This window comes from Saccopteryx leptura, chromosome 1 (genome assembly GCF_036850995.1).
Source record: "Saccopteryx leptura isolate mSacLep1 chromosome 1, mSacLep1_pri_phased_curated, whole genome shotgun sequence".
In the NCBI taxonomy this organism is placed as follows: domain Eukaryota; kingdom Metazoa; phylum Chordata; class Mammalia; order Chiroptera; family Emballonuridae; genus Saccopteryx; species Saccopteryx leptura.
Window position 1 is genome coordinate 103521237 of NC_089503.1, and position 14935 is coordinate 103536171.

At 44.7% G+C, this 14935-nt stretch overlaps 1 protein-coding gene across 4 annotated transcripts in view; it reads left to right on the forward strand.

Moving 5' to 3' along the window:
- The window catches only part of USP28 (ubiquitin specific peptidase 28), a 64915-nt gene that overhangs the window by 19970 nt on the left and 30010 nt on the right, over positions 1-14935 (forward strand). For all 4 annotated transcript variants that reach the window (XM_066372855.1, XM_066372877.1, XM_066372870.1 and 1 more), the window contains exons 6-11: positions 5378-5464; positions 6163-6300; positions 7146-7219; positions 9064-9143; positions 10902-11050; positions 13229-13356. In XM_066372855.1, the coding sequence (XP_066228952.1) occupies positions 5378-5464; positions 6163-6300; positions 7146-7219; positions 9064-9143; positions 10902-11050; positions 13229-13356 (656 nt within the window). The remainder of the gene's footprint in view (positions 1-5377; positions 5465-6162; positions 6301-7145; positions 7220-9063; positions 9144-10901; positions 11051-13228; positions 13357-14935) is intronic.

Consider the following 14935-nt stretch of genomic DNA (forward strand, 5'->3'; position numbering starts at 1 on the left):
TCTAAATTGGGCAGTACTAAAAACAATCTCTGTGCTCTAAATATGTTGAGGAGGTGTTTTGGGTCATCATTAGCAGAGCAAGAGTTAATGAGAAATCAATTATTGGAAAGCTATCGTAAATATCCAGACAGGTAAGGATGGTAGTCTGGAGTAGAGCTGTGGCATAAGCCATGGAGGAAGAGAAGTGAGAGCATTCTAGAGGTGTTCAGGGGGTCAGGTCTGCAGGATTTAGTAAGGTGACTAGATTCAGGATCTCTATAGGAGAGAGCTGAGACCGACTCCCAGGTTTCTAGCTTGAATAACCAGGTGGATGGTAATGCCATCTGACACTTCAGTAGGGCTGATGTAGATGTGTGTTAAGAGCAGGATTTCAGTCTAGTTTTTTTCTTTTCTCTAGTAATATTTATAAAGTGGCAGAGCCAAGATATGTGACAAAAATAAGATAGGTCGTCCCTTAAAGAATCATAGAGTGTGAATAAGAGAGGAACCTTTAAGGTATTCCAGTCCAGAGGTCTTGTTTTAACTTTTTATCTTCTCTGAATTTATATATGATGATCTTTTCATTGAAAAGATTTTTAATACTAAAAAAAAATTAAAAAAAAAATCATGTTCTGGACATTGGACTCTTAAAGGCAGAGCCAGTGTACAGTTCCCCTCTCAGGGGTTCTTGAAGGGGTAAATGAATGAGCAAGTGAGTGAACAGAGTGGTGGAAGAAAGTGTGTCACGTGCTGTGACACACAGGGGTTGAAAGAACATACCCAGGCTTTTGAGGAAGCCTTGGGAAGCCAGGTGACCCTCCAGGGCAGATTTCACCTGTGGCCCCATCATGGCTTTGGAGTCAGTCCTTCATGTGAGGGTGGGGCAGATTTGGCCACATTTTCCTCCTCCTGAAGCAACATGAACACATCACCTGGGCTGCTGCCAGCACAGGTGGGTGGCCTTGGCTGCCCCCATCCCCACTGAGCTTCCCCAGGAGAACAGCTGAGCTCTTCTCTTGATGTTATGGTTGAGTTTCCTGTCCTCCCTGATGTTCATGTGCAGGTTTTTAACCTAGGAGTCTCCAGCTAAACCTCACAGAAGCCATCTTCGTTCTTCTGTGTAGCCATCCAGGGGTACTTTGCAAAGTAACGTTAGGATTAACTTATCAGTGGGCTTCCAGCTTTAACCTGAATCCAGCAAGAAGCCACAGAGAAACCCCCTAGCCCCTCACCTCCACTTGGAAAACTGGCCGAGGACGCCCTCCCCAGACAGCTGCTGACATGTGCTCCAATGTGTATCACCCTCGCATCTGCTGCCATCACACTCCTGAAACCACCTGCTTCTGGACAGAGTAGAGCCGGGAGGGTGTGCAGGGGGTCGTGGCCGCCAATCCCAAAACTGGCCACACAGCCCAGCCCCTGCTCTGATGTGGGACTCTGATGTTTGGGTGTCCTGGAAACAGCACCTCAAATCACTGACTCTTGGGAAGCTGACCTCTGGATCAGTTCAGTTTTGTACACACGGGTTTGAGGCGCCACACGGAGGTATCCCGTAGACGGTTAGCTGTGTAAATCTGTACTTTAGTAGAAGATCTGGCTGCAGATACAATACTGGGAATTAGTGCACGGGTGCTGACAAAGCCCAGGGGTGGTAAGTTCTCTTGAGAGAGCCGCCTCTCTGGAACTGTCTCTAGGCATCTGGACTGACATGGCCATAAAATGGCACATGGTCCTGCTCTGTGATCTTCTCCGTCCTAGTACTTAACATCTACCCAGCTGCTCAGCCAAAGGTGGAATCCTCCCTTTCCATCCACAAAAGTCCATGGATTTGTGTCCTGGCACTGTTTTAGCCCTGGGAAACCACAGTGAATAAATCACCCTTACTCTCATGGAGTTCACTCTGAAAAGAGCAGACGTGCAGTAAATAGAATATGTGTCAGGTAGTGACGAGTCCCATGGAGACAGATCAGTGATGGTGAAAGGGCCCAGAGAAGGCTCAGCTGCAGAGGGATTGGCTGCTGTTCATACAGGGTAGTTATGTGTGGCCTTTTTGATAGGTGGGCATTTGGTAAGTGGGTACCTTTTTGTGGTTTTTAAGAACAGTGGCATTTTGGGGGAATGCCCAATTTTGGTGAAGGTGAGGAGCAGTGTGATGTAACTGAAATATAAAGCAGTTTTCTCGTGGAGCAGACGTCCTAGAGATTGTCCTGGGTGATGAGCAGAGGAGCAGTGATACTGGGAGGCTGGAGAAATGTCCTGTAGACAGCCGGGGTGGGCAGAGAGGACATGGGCCTGGGAGAGTGGAGACATGTCCGGTAGACAGCTGGGGTGTGCAGAGAGGACATGGGCCTGGGAGAGTGGAGACAGGTCCTGTAGACAGCTGGGGCGTGCAGAGAGGACATGGGCCTGGGAGGGTGGAGACACCTCCGGTAGACAGCCGGGGTGCGCAGAGAGGACATGGGCCTGGGAGAGTGGAGACACGTCCGGTAGACAGCCGGGGTGTGCAGAGAGGACATGGGCCTGGGAGAGTGGAGACATGTCCTGTAGACAGCCGGGGTGCGCAGAGAGGACATGGGCCTGGGAGGGTGGAGATATGTCCGGTAGACAGCCGGGGTGCGCAGAGAGGACATGGGCCTGGGAGGGTGGAGACACGTCCGGTAGACAGCCGGGGTGCGCAGAGAGGACATGGGCCTGGGAGGGTGGAGACACCTCCGGTAGACAGCCGGGGTGCGCAGAGAGGACATGGGCCTGGGAGAGTGGAGACATGTCTGGTAGACAGCCGGGGTGCGCAGAGAGGACATGGGCCTGGGAGATTGGAGCGCAGAGAGGACATGGGCCTGGGAGAGTGGAGACACCTCCAGTAGACAGCCGGGGTGCACAGAGAGGACATGGGCCTGGGAGAGTGGAGACACCTCCAGTAGACAGCCGGGGTGCGCAGAGAGGACATGGGCCTGGGAGAGTGGAGACACCTCCAGTAGACAGCCGGGGTGCGCAGAGAGGACATGGGCCTGGGAGAGTGGAGACACCTCCAGTAGACAGCCGGGGTGCGCAGAGAGGACATGGGCCTGGGAGGGTGCAGACACCTCCAGTAGACAGCCGGGGTGCGCAGAGAGGACATGGGTTTGGGAGAGTGGAGACATGTCCTGTAGACAGCCGGGGTGCACAGAGAGGACATGGGCCTGGGAGGGTGCAGACACCTCCAGTAGACAGCCGGGGTGCGCAGAGAGGACATGGGTTTGGGAGAGTGGAGACATGTCCTGTAGACAGCCGGGGTGCGCAGAGAGGACATGGGCCTGGGAGGGTGGAGACACGTCTGGTAGACAGCCGGGGTGCACAGAGAGGACATGGGCCTGGGAGAGTGGAGACATGTCCGGTAGACAGCCGGGGTGCGCAGAGAGGACATGGGCCTGGGAGGGTGGAGACACGTCTGGTAGACAGCCGGGGTGCACAGAGAGGACATGGGCCTGGGAGAGTGGAGACATGTCCGGTAGACAGCCGGGGTGCGCAGAGAGGACATGGGCCTGGGAGGGTGGAGACATGTCCGGTAGACAGCCGGGGTGCGCAGAGAGGACATGGGCCTGAGAGGGTGGAGACACCTCCGGTAGACAGCCGGGGTGGGCAGAGAGGACATGGGCCTGGGAGAGTGGAGACATGTCCGGTAGACAGCCGGGGTGCACAGAGAGGACATGGGCCTGGGAGAGTGGAGACATGTCCGGTAGACAGCCGGGGTGCGCAGAGAGGACATGGGCCAGTGCAGTTGCACACCTGTCTTCATGGTGGGACCCAGGAGACCTCACGATTGCATGATGAAGCTGGAGTCTCCGTCTGCCCAGGCTGCCGCTTCACAGGCTCCGGGTGTGGGCAGCATGGCTCATTTGAGGGGTGTATTGCAACGAGTTGTAACAGTTATATGAGAAATTTGAAAACAATATCCTTCAAAAGATACTCATATTAGAAAAATGTGTGATTTACAGAACAATTCAAAAAATACTTCTCCCTAACTCTGTCAGCCAGAGATCTGTGCTGTGACCATTTTAAATGTGCTACTATGATGAGTGGGGATAGTAGGAGCGCCGTGCTCACTACCGGCTTCAGAAGTAGATGTTACAGCCTCAGTACCGTTGAGTCCCGGTGTTCCTGTCCCCAGTCCCCCTTCTTTCCCCTCAGACATACCCATATCTGTAGGAATCCTGAACAGTATATGATACTGTTTTATCTATAATTATACATGATATAAACAATGTAATACTCTAATTTTCTTTGACTTTTTCACTCAAAATACACGTCTCAGGTTTATCCATGGTGATTAATGTAGCTCCTGATCATTCATTTTCACTGTTGTGTAGCAGTCCATTTCATGAAAACATTACTTTTCTACAAAATTTTTTTTTTCTTTTTTCTTTTTTGTATTTTTCTGAAGCTGGAAACGGGGAGGCAGTCAGACAGACTCCCGCATGCGCCCGACCGGGATCCACCCGGCACGCCCACCAGGGGGCGATGCTTTGCCCATCCGGGGCGTCGCTCTGTTGCGACCAGAGCCTCTCTAGTGCCTGAGGCAGAGGACATGGAGCCATCCCCAGCGCCCAGTTCATCTTTGCTCCAATGGAGCCCTGGCTGCAGGAGGGGAAGAGAGAGACAGAGAGGAAGGAGAGGGGGAGGGGGGGAGAAGCTGATGGGCGCTTCTCCTGTGTGCCCTGGCCAGGAATCGAACCTGGGACTTCCGCACACCAGGCTGATGATCTACCACTGAGCCAACCGGCCTGGGCCATTACAAAATTATAAAATTATTTTAATGACTACATAATAGTCTTTTTTTTTTTTTTTTACAGAGACAGAGAGAGGGATAGACAGGGGCAGACAGACAGGAACGGAGAGATGAGAAGCATCAATCATTAGTTTTTCGTTGCGTGTTGCAACACCTTAGTTGTTCATTGATTGATTTCTCATATGTACCTTGACCGCAGGCCTTCTGCAGACCGAGTAACCCCTTGCTCAAGCTCAGCGACCTTGGGCTCAAGCTGGTGAGCTTTTGCTCAAACCAGATGAGCCTGCGCTCAAGCTGGCAACCTCGGAGTCTTGAACCTGGGTCTTCCACATCCCAGTTTGACGCTCTATCCACTGCGCCACCGCCTGGTCAGGCCATAATAGTCTATTGAATGAATGTACTATAGTTTATTTACTCTGTTCCTCTTGTTAGCCATTAGGTGGTTTTTAGTTTTTCCTCAAAGGATTTATGTTCTTTCAGCTCAGTTTTTATGCATAACCATTATTATTTTCTTCAACATAATAGAAGGAGAATTACTGTATCAACATCTATACATACTTTTAAGGTAAAAGAAATATTGTTTTGCTGCAATTATTTTGAAAGAAAGGCTATGAATTTATTTCTTTATTTCAGTCTCTCTTTCAGTTGCCTGAATTTCGAAGACTTGTTCTTGGCTTCAGTCTGCCACAAAATGTACTTGAAAATTGTCCAAGTCACACGGTGAGTTGCTTTTGAGGAATCTTCACTGTTTAGTCCTGTCATCCCAAAGTTTGCCGTTTTTTTGGTTACAGCTGATAACTGTGATGCTCTTTGGCTTGTGCTAATATTGTTTTCACTTCAAAATGGCTCTTTTTCTTCTTTGTGATAAGAAATAAGGATTTGTTTTCAAAAATATAAAGTTAGTAGGAATAAAGTTAGAAAATCAGTTCCAAGAAAAGGGTGAGTCACTCCTCCAGCATCAGCACGTGGCGGTCAGAAGTCCCTGTTCTCTTTGTGTGTCCTTCCGCTGCATTAGCACTCAGACTGGTGACAGAACGAGGGCCTGGTGCTGGAGCCCTGCACCTGCGCGAAGAGGCGTTAGGGGTTCCTGCCAGGGGACAAAGCCTCTTGCCAGCGAGCTAACCCTTCCCAGGGTGCCACCTGGGTGAAAGGAGCAAGGACAGAGCCTCAGAGAACAAATATGTCTGCTTCTCTGGCAGTGTTACCTATCTCTCTTGCTTCTGCACAGATATTCCTTCAGTTTAGGGGAGTCCCTACAGAGAGCTGACCAGAGCACCTGTAACACAGTTGGAGACCTGACCCTGGTCTAGATCTAAGGTCAATATAAATTAGGGAGTGATCGTTGACAGCTTTTCTCTGTATGTTCTAATTTTCCAAGTAAGAGGTTGTAAGAGTACACATTGCTGTGTTTTCTACAGGAAAAGAGAAATATCATGTTTATGCAAGAGCTTCAGTACTTGTTTGCTCTGATGATGGGATCAAATCGCAAATTTGTAGACCCTTCAGCAGCCCTAGATCTCTTAAAGGGAGCATTCCGATCACCTGAGGAACAGCAGGTACAAGGAGAGTGTTTTCCCTCAAACTCTGTGGAATTTGAAATCGTGTTTAATGTTACTGTAGTGTGTAATAAACTGGGAACACACTGCATGGGACTGCGGATGCCTGCCTTTGCCCTTTATAATGTCTAAGGAACAGATGGTTAAAAGAGAGAGTGTGGGGGGGTGGAAGTGGAGGGAGGCTGGCAATTCTAAAGGAAAGAAGTAGTAGTAATAGAAAGAATAGAATTAGAGGCTGTTGAAGTAGGAGGAGATTGGAAAATATCTCAGTGAATTCTAGCAAGGGTCACTGAGAAAAGTCAAGTCCTTTGCACCTTTGTCTGGGGACAGCCCAGAGAAAAATCTTATGTTTTAAACTATCTAAACTTGAGTTCAGTAGCTTTTCTGAGCAGTCTTCTAGATGTCAGTACTTTCTTTTCCTCACTTCTAGTTAAAAAGTGAAGCTGTCACCCTTAGAGCAGCTTCTTTCTCATAAAATTGTCTTTCTCTAACAGTCCTACAGTTCTACAAAATCTCGAAACACTTCAGTTTTCTTTCTCTGTTTAGATTGCATATGAATTCTAGAGAGCTACAGTGTAATCTTTGGACCTTTTTTGGTGGTTGTTGTTAGTTTACTACAAGATGTGGCTGGAATTGGTAGTGTGCCCGTTTCCTCTGACCACACTTGTCAGAGGTTGCCTAGCATGCTGTTTTACCTGTGGCAACTGGGCCCAGTGTTCCATGGTATTTGGCCCTAAATTAGAAATTCTTCCACAGTAATAGAATCGTAGTCATTGATGGGATAAGAGCAGATGTTTGTTTCCCTAAGTATAGGGTGAGTCTAACTCTTATTACCTCTCTTGTAGCAAGATGTGAGTGAATTCACACACAAGCTCCTGGATTGGCTGGAGGACGCATTCCAGCTAGCTGTTAATGTTAAGTGAGTGTCGAGTATTTGTTTGTACATCCTTCCTACTCACAGTGCTCCAGTGAGAGTTATGAAGGGGGAAGGGGGGAAATCCCATCCTACATAAGATGGGGAAAATCCCATAAGATGGGAAGTTCCCCATCTTATGTAGAAATTGCTGGTTTTTACCCAGCTTCATAGGGTAACCACTCAGATATTTGTCATTGTGTATCCCCATTGCCTTTGGTTTATCTCTTTGAGGATATGATCCTGTTAACCCATAATATTTTACTAGGAGGGTCATAATTATTAACTTTGTTACATCCACATCCTATTCTGTAAAATGTGTTAAGAGGTTAAGTCAATATGGATACATTAAATTTAATCTAAGACAACTTGTAAAATCCATGTAGAATGTTAGAAAGTAGCTTTTGGTCATATCACTCACAGACAGAAGTGAATTTCAGGGAAAAGATACAGGTATCCCTCACCCAGCTAAGAAATTTGTCTTCTAAGCTGTTACAACTTTGGGTAGAAGAAATGCATACCATAAAACAGCTTTGCAAATAGAAACATACAGTTAACAACAATTTAAGATGGGCTTGTAGATATAAACTACAGTTGACCCTAGAACAACATGGGTTTGAACTGTGCAGGTCCATATATAAGTAAATGTTTTTCTTTTTTTTTTTTTCTTTTTTTTTTTTGCATTTTTTCTGAAGCTGGAAACAGGGAGAGACAGTCAGACAGACTCCCGCATGCGCCCGACCGGGATCCACCTGGCACGCCCACCAGGGGCGACGCTCTGCCCACCAGGGGCGACGCTCTGCCCACCAGGGGGCGTCGCCATGTTGCGACCAGAGCCACTCTAGCGCCTGGGGCAGAGGCCACAGAGCCATCCCCAGCGCCCGGGCCATCTTTGCTCCAATGGAGCCTTGGCTGCGGGAGGGGAAGAGAGAGACAGAGAGGAAAGCGCGGCGGAGGGGTGGAGAAGCAAATGGGCGCTTCTCCTGTATGCCCTGGCCGGGAATCGAACCCGGGTCCTCCGCACGCTAGGCCGACGCTCTACCGCTGAGCCAACCGGCCAGGGAAGTAAATGTTTTTCAATGAATATATTAGACAGCATTTTTAGAGATTTGCTAAAATTTTAAAAAAACTTAAGAAATGAACCATATAGCCTAGATATATCAAAAAAATTAGGTATATCATGAATGTGGAAAAATGCATGTATTTATTTTCTTTTATGATTTTCTTAATGTTTTTTTTCTCTAGCTTTATTATAAGAATATATATAGTATATAATGCATAACACAAAATATATGTTAATCGACTATGTTACCAGTAAGACTCAATAATAGGCTATTAGTTGTTAAGTTTTGGGAGAGTAAAAGTTATTCGTAGATTTTCAGTTTTGCCCCTAACCTCCTCATTGTTCAAGGGTCAATTGTATTTTCACTTCATTACTATATGCCACTGGGAAAACTTTTTTCTACTGATTTGCAGAACTACACAAGAGGGTTCATTCTTATCTCTACTTTGATACCTTGGAGATATACATATACATATGTATATGTATATGTATATGTATATGTATATGTATATGTATGTATGTATTACATACAAATACATGTGTTAGACTTTGAGCTCCTTATGGCCAGAGCCAGAGATCATACCTTACTGTTGTAGTATTTTCAGATTTAGCATGTACTTGTTCAGTGAATGTTTGGACTGAAATAATTCGTTACTTATTTTAGACCATACCTGGCTCTTTAGCATTAAATGAAAATGTACTGTTTTTGCCTTTGAATAATGGCTGGGTTTAGTGTGATGCTTATCTTATCCAAATGATACCAAGTTGTCTCCTTTTTTTTTATAAGCGGCAATCCCAGGAACAAATCTGAAAATCCAATGGTGCAGCTATTCTATGGTACTTTCCTCACTGAAGGGGTTCGTGAAGGTAATTCCTCTGCGCTCAATGCTAATGCTGGTCCTGTGGCCCCTCTGTCTTTACTGTGTCCATTTGGGGATGCAGTGTAGTAAAAAGGGTTGAGAATTAGACAAATGCAGGTCTGATTGCTGGCTCGCCTCTTAGCATCTGTGTAATTGCAGACAAATTACCTGAGCTCCTGGATCCTTGGTCTCTTCTTCTGTAGGAGGGGCCCAGTCATTATCTCAAAGTTGTTATATTAAATCATATAAGATTTGAACTGTCAAAATCTAGTATTAACTTTAGACACACAAGGATGTTACTCAATTTTATATGTTTTTATTCCAATGTAATATCTAATCTCAAAAGGTTTTATTGTATTAGACTGCCAAAGATGTGTGTCTGCTGTAGAAGTTGCATGTTGGATACCTGAGATTTTTTTTTCCAGCAGTAGAGAATTTTGAACACATATAGATAGACCGGTATAAAAACCTCCATGAACCATATTTAGCCCATGACCAGTCATTCCCCATGTAACCCCTATTTACTCTTATCTCTCTGACGTTTTTTTTTTTGCATTTTTCTGAAGCTGGAAACAGGGAGAGACAGTCAGACAGACTCCCGCATGCGCCCGACCGGGATCCACCCGGCATGCCCACCATGGGGCGATGCTCTGCCCATCCTGGGCGTCGCCATGTTGCGACCAGAGCCACTCTAGCGCCTGAGGCAGAGGCCACAGAGCCATCCCCAGCGCCCGGGCCATCTTTGCTCCAATGGAGCCTTGGCTGCGGGAGGGGAAGAGAGAGACAGAGAGGAAGGCGCGGCCGAGGGGTGGAGAAGCAAATGGGCGCTTCTCCTGTGTGCCCTGGCTGGGAATCAAACCCGGGTCCTCCACACGCTAGGCCGACGCTCTACCGCTGAGCCAATCGGCCAGGGCTCTCTGACGTTTTTTTAAACTCTCTAATATGATTAATGCTCCCAAGAAATAACATTTCTTTTTAGAAATTAAGTTTAATGAGGTGACATTGATCAATAAAAATACATAAGTTTCAGGTGAACATCTCCTGGCATTTAAACTATTGATTGTGTTGTATGCACATCACCCAAAGTCAGATCAGTTTCTACCACCATATATAAATTTGTCTCCCCTTAGAAATAGCATTTCTTACATACCTAGTCACTATTCAAAATTTTAATTTATTGTATACTTACATATGAAAAGGGAATGTGTTTATTTTTACATTTTCTTTTAACTAGGATCCAAATGTGGTTTACTTTTGATTGGTTGATAGATCTTTTAAGTCTCTTTTAAAAGTCTGTAGACTCTCCTTCCTCCCCCAGTCTTTTTTCTTGGAAAAAAAAATTTAAGAAACTAGGTTGTTTGTTCTGTAGTATTTTTATTCCCCACACTCTGAATTTTGCTGCTTGCATATTTGTGATCTAGTTTAATGTGTCTCTTCCTCTCCTCTTTTTATAAGTTAGTAGTTGTATCTAGAGTTTGACTGGATTTGAAGTGTTCTTAGGAAGACAGATTCGCAGCTGGGGGTGGCCTTGATCAGGGGCATGTAGTGCCCGGGTACCTGCCCTTCTGCCGTGCTGACAGTTGCTAGTGATCAGTGCCGGGGTCCACTGGTTCATTAGGGATTGCCACCCAGGCTCAGGTGTGCTTCAGACCAGTTCTCAAGATGTTGCTGAAGTAAGAAGATATTCTCTCTGTGGGACCAGAAAAAAGGCTTTAGATAGCAGTGTGGTGGTGATGTTCTCTAAAGCAATTGTTTCTTTGTCTAGGAAAGCCCTTCTGTAACAATGAGACCTTCGGCCAGTATCCCCTCCAGGTAAATGGTTATCGCAACTTAGACGAATGTTTGGAAGGGGCCATGGTGGAAGGGGACATTGACCTGCTTCCTTCCGGGCATTCGGTGAAGTATGGACAAGAGGTGAGTTGGACATTTTTATCAGGTGTGCAAATGACAAAGCCAGTTAATTAGAACTGAGCTTTTTGGCCAATAGTTTTCCCATCACATATCAAATAACTTCACACTTAACAAAATTTGAACTAATCTGAAGTGTCTCACGAGTTCATATGAGTTAGTAAGTCTTGCTATTTGATAAATAAATTTATTAAAAGGATGAATTTGGAATTTGAGTTAATCATGTAAAGGTTGTTCTGCTTCTGATGTTTCAAGTATGATCAAGTTTTTCTCTTTCTGTTGAAGCCTACCTGTACCTGAGTAGGGAGAACCCACTGCCTCCATATTTTCGGAGGGTAAAAGTACAGTGATTAACTCCTATGGTATGCCATTTAGACTATTTTCCCTATTACAGTATTTACTGTTTTCAATTGTAACTTCTGCCTTTGCTTTAACATTTAAAAAAAAATTTATATTCATTCATTTATTTTTGTGGGTTGGGAAAAAAGGGGGACATTAAAGGGAGAGAAAGTGTAATCAATATCTCATAAGTCCAGCTAGGTAAGGACTTGTGAGCTGCATTTATAATGTTATTGTCAACATCACACAGCTTGGATTATTCTCCTTTTGTCAAAATTGCAGCTTGTCTCCCAAGTCCAACTCGGTAATTACCATAGGGGAAAGAAAAGCTTTCTTGAATTAAAATAGGGAGCCTACCATGAGCCTTGTCAGAGTGCATTATTGGCCGAGCAGGACTGGAGCTGGGAGAAAGGAGCAGTCCTGGTTCGGAGGGCTGTGTGGAGCCCGCTAATGTGCTTCCAGGAGAGGGAGTGTTTGTTAGCTACCCTGCCCTCTGCAGACTTTTACTCGAGAGTGGGACGTCTCTGTACATGTGTGTATGCATGTGAAAAGAGCATCATTACACTTGGTTAGATGTAGTCCTGAGGTAGTCACACAGGCTGTCTGGATTCGCCTCCTGCTGACAAGCGTAGGTGAAGGGAACAAGCTGCTTGCACCTTTGGTAAAGGGAACATTTCAAGCTGTTCATACAGACCTCTGGCTGAAGGGAACGTTTCAAGCTGTTCATACAGACCTCTTGCTACAGATGAATTGAACAGACATGCCTTTCCTGGTGGAGCTTTGCATCCTCTGTGGTCAGTGACAGTTGAGCTCTTTCTTTGTACAAGTCAGGGCTCCCTTTTCTTGAGCCTGAAGGTAACATTGTAGGTTCATTTGTCTGGGTCTCTTAGAAGACATTTGTAAACTGTTGGAATTGAGATATTTTTCTCAGAAACTTTTTTTTTTAATAAGTGAGAGGTAGGGAGGCAGTCAGACAGACTCCTGCATGTGCCCCAACCAGGATCCACCCAGCAACCGCCTACTGGGCGATGCTGTGCCCATCTGCGGCTGCTATTCTGTTGCTTGGCAATCAAGCTATTTTAGCACCTGAGGCAAGGCCATTGAGCTATCCTCAGCACCTGAGGCCAACTCACTTGAACTAGTTGAACCATTGAGCCATGGCTGTGGGATAGGAAGACAGAGAGAGAGAAAGAGAGAGAGAGAGAAGGGGGAGGGGTGGGCAAGTAGATGGTCGCTTCTTCTGTGTGCCCTGACCAAGGATCAAACCCAGGACTTGCACACACCAGGCCACCGCTTACCACTGAGCTAACTGGCCAGGGCTTCAGAAACTTGAAAACTCATGAGGCAATTTCTAGTTTCCTTTCTAAAGATAAAGGGGATTTGATTATAAATAAATAGTACGTGATATATGTACCCATATTAGTCTTTTTAGCAGATTAGTGGAGTTGGTTGTCTCCTTACTTATATGCTGCTTAGATCATCATTTGTAATTCTTTGGGTAGGTGAGCTATCTTCCTCAGGTTGTAAAGTTCTCTTGCGTCCTGATGGCGGAATGAATGAGTGGTGTAGGTGCTTGGTGCAGTTCACATATTTAGGGTTGCTTGTTTCTGAGAATGATGGTTGAGTTGTGGTACTGGGGAATGTTTAACCATATTCTCAGTGAGGGCATGATTCTAAGTGGTCATTTCTCTTAGGATTTGAAAGTAAACAAAACCTCTAGTATGAGTTTGATTTGAATATAAATTCTGTATCAAAAGAACAAATTTGATGAGGGGTATTTTAAATCTGGCTATTGACATTTCCTAAAAATAACTTCTTTCTCCCACATTTCTACTCCTGACATAGTGTTGGTTTACAAAACTACCTCCAGTGTTGACCTTTGAACTCTCAAGATTTGAGTTCAATCAGTCCCTTGGTCAGCCAGAGAAAATTCACAATAAGCTGGAATTTCCTCAGATCATTTATATGGACAGGTGAGTTCTATGGTTGATTGTATTCATGGTACATTGCACAAAAGTGAGCCCATACCTGTGCTGTGTATATGAGTCTCCTTGAAATTTGAATTTAGTGGATCTAGGTTGGGACCTAAAAGCTTGCATTTCTAAGAAGCTCTCAGAATGATGCTAATGATGCTTCTGATATCTGGACCACAATTTGAGAGCTAGGCTTTAGTTGAACCCCTGCTAATTTGAGGGTAAAGAACAATGTGTGGAATAACCAGGCTTACTGATGTATAGTTTATGTGTGGAAAAAGTTACCATTTTTAAGAGTACAGCCAATGAGTTTTGGCAAGTGTATATAGCCAAGTAACCACCATTATCATCAAGATACAGAACACTACCATCACACAGAACATCATGTTGTGCCCCCCCCCCCCCCACCTGTTTTCTGGCCCTAGAGTTATGCATTTCTAGAATGTTAGAATTAGGGACATTAATATTTAGCATGTACCTTGTTGTGGCTATCTTCTTTCATTTATGAGTATGATTTTGGGATTCATCCATGCCATTGCATATATCCATGATTTGTTCCTTCACATTACTGAGCAGTACATTGTGTGGACATACCACAGCATTTTTTCCATTTACCAGGTGGTGGACATTTCCGATGTATCATACACTTCTAGGCTATTCTGAGGAAAGCTGCTGTGAACATTTAACATAAAGTCTTGGTGTGGGTTTTAGTGCTTCTGGGTAAAAAAACAGGAGTGAGACTGCGAGGTTGTATGAAAAGTATATGTTTAACTTTATAAGAAATTTCCAAACTGTTTTCTAAAGTGGCCGTGCAGTTTTGCATTCCCACCAGCAGTGTGTGAGAGTTCCGTTTGCTCCCTGTCCTCACTGGTATGCGCACCTTCAGTCTTGTAATGTTAGCCATTATAGTGGGTTTGTGTAGGGCTGTCTTAGCTTTCTATTGATTTGTATTTCCCTGATGACTAATGATGTTGAGCAGTTTTTCATGTACTTAATTAATGGTCATTTCTGTATTTCCTTTGGTGAAGTGTTTTTCTAATCTTTTGTCCATTTTTAAAACTAGGTTTGCTGTGTTCACAGAGTTGTAAGAGTTTTTTATGTATACTGCTCATAAAAATTAGGGGATAATTCAACGTTTCATATTTATTTTGAAATACAATGGTCCCTTGTCTATCACGGGGGTTAGGTTCCACAACCCCTCGTGATGGGCAAAAATCCGTGAAGTAGCGACCTTATACTTATTTTATTATTTATATATATTCTAAGGCTTTATAAACCCTCTGCACACTCTTATAAAACTTTTCAATGTTTTAGGCTAGAAAATGCTTATTTTACAAAAAAATAATTAAAATAATAAATATATAAAGATACCACAAAATCCTGTGATATAGTGAAAAATCCATGATACAAAATTAGATATATACAATTTAAAAATCCACGATACAGTGAGACTGTGAAAAGTGAACCGCACTATGGCAAGGGACAACCATATCCCCTAATTTTTGTGAGCAGTGTATTAAATACAAATCCAAATAGTTTCTCTCTGCTTGTTGCTTCTATTTAGAAGAGCAGGAGTTAG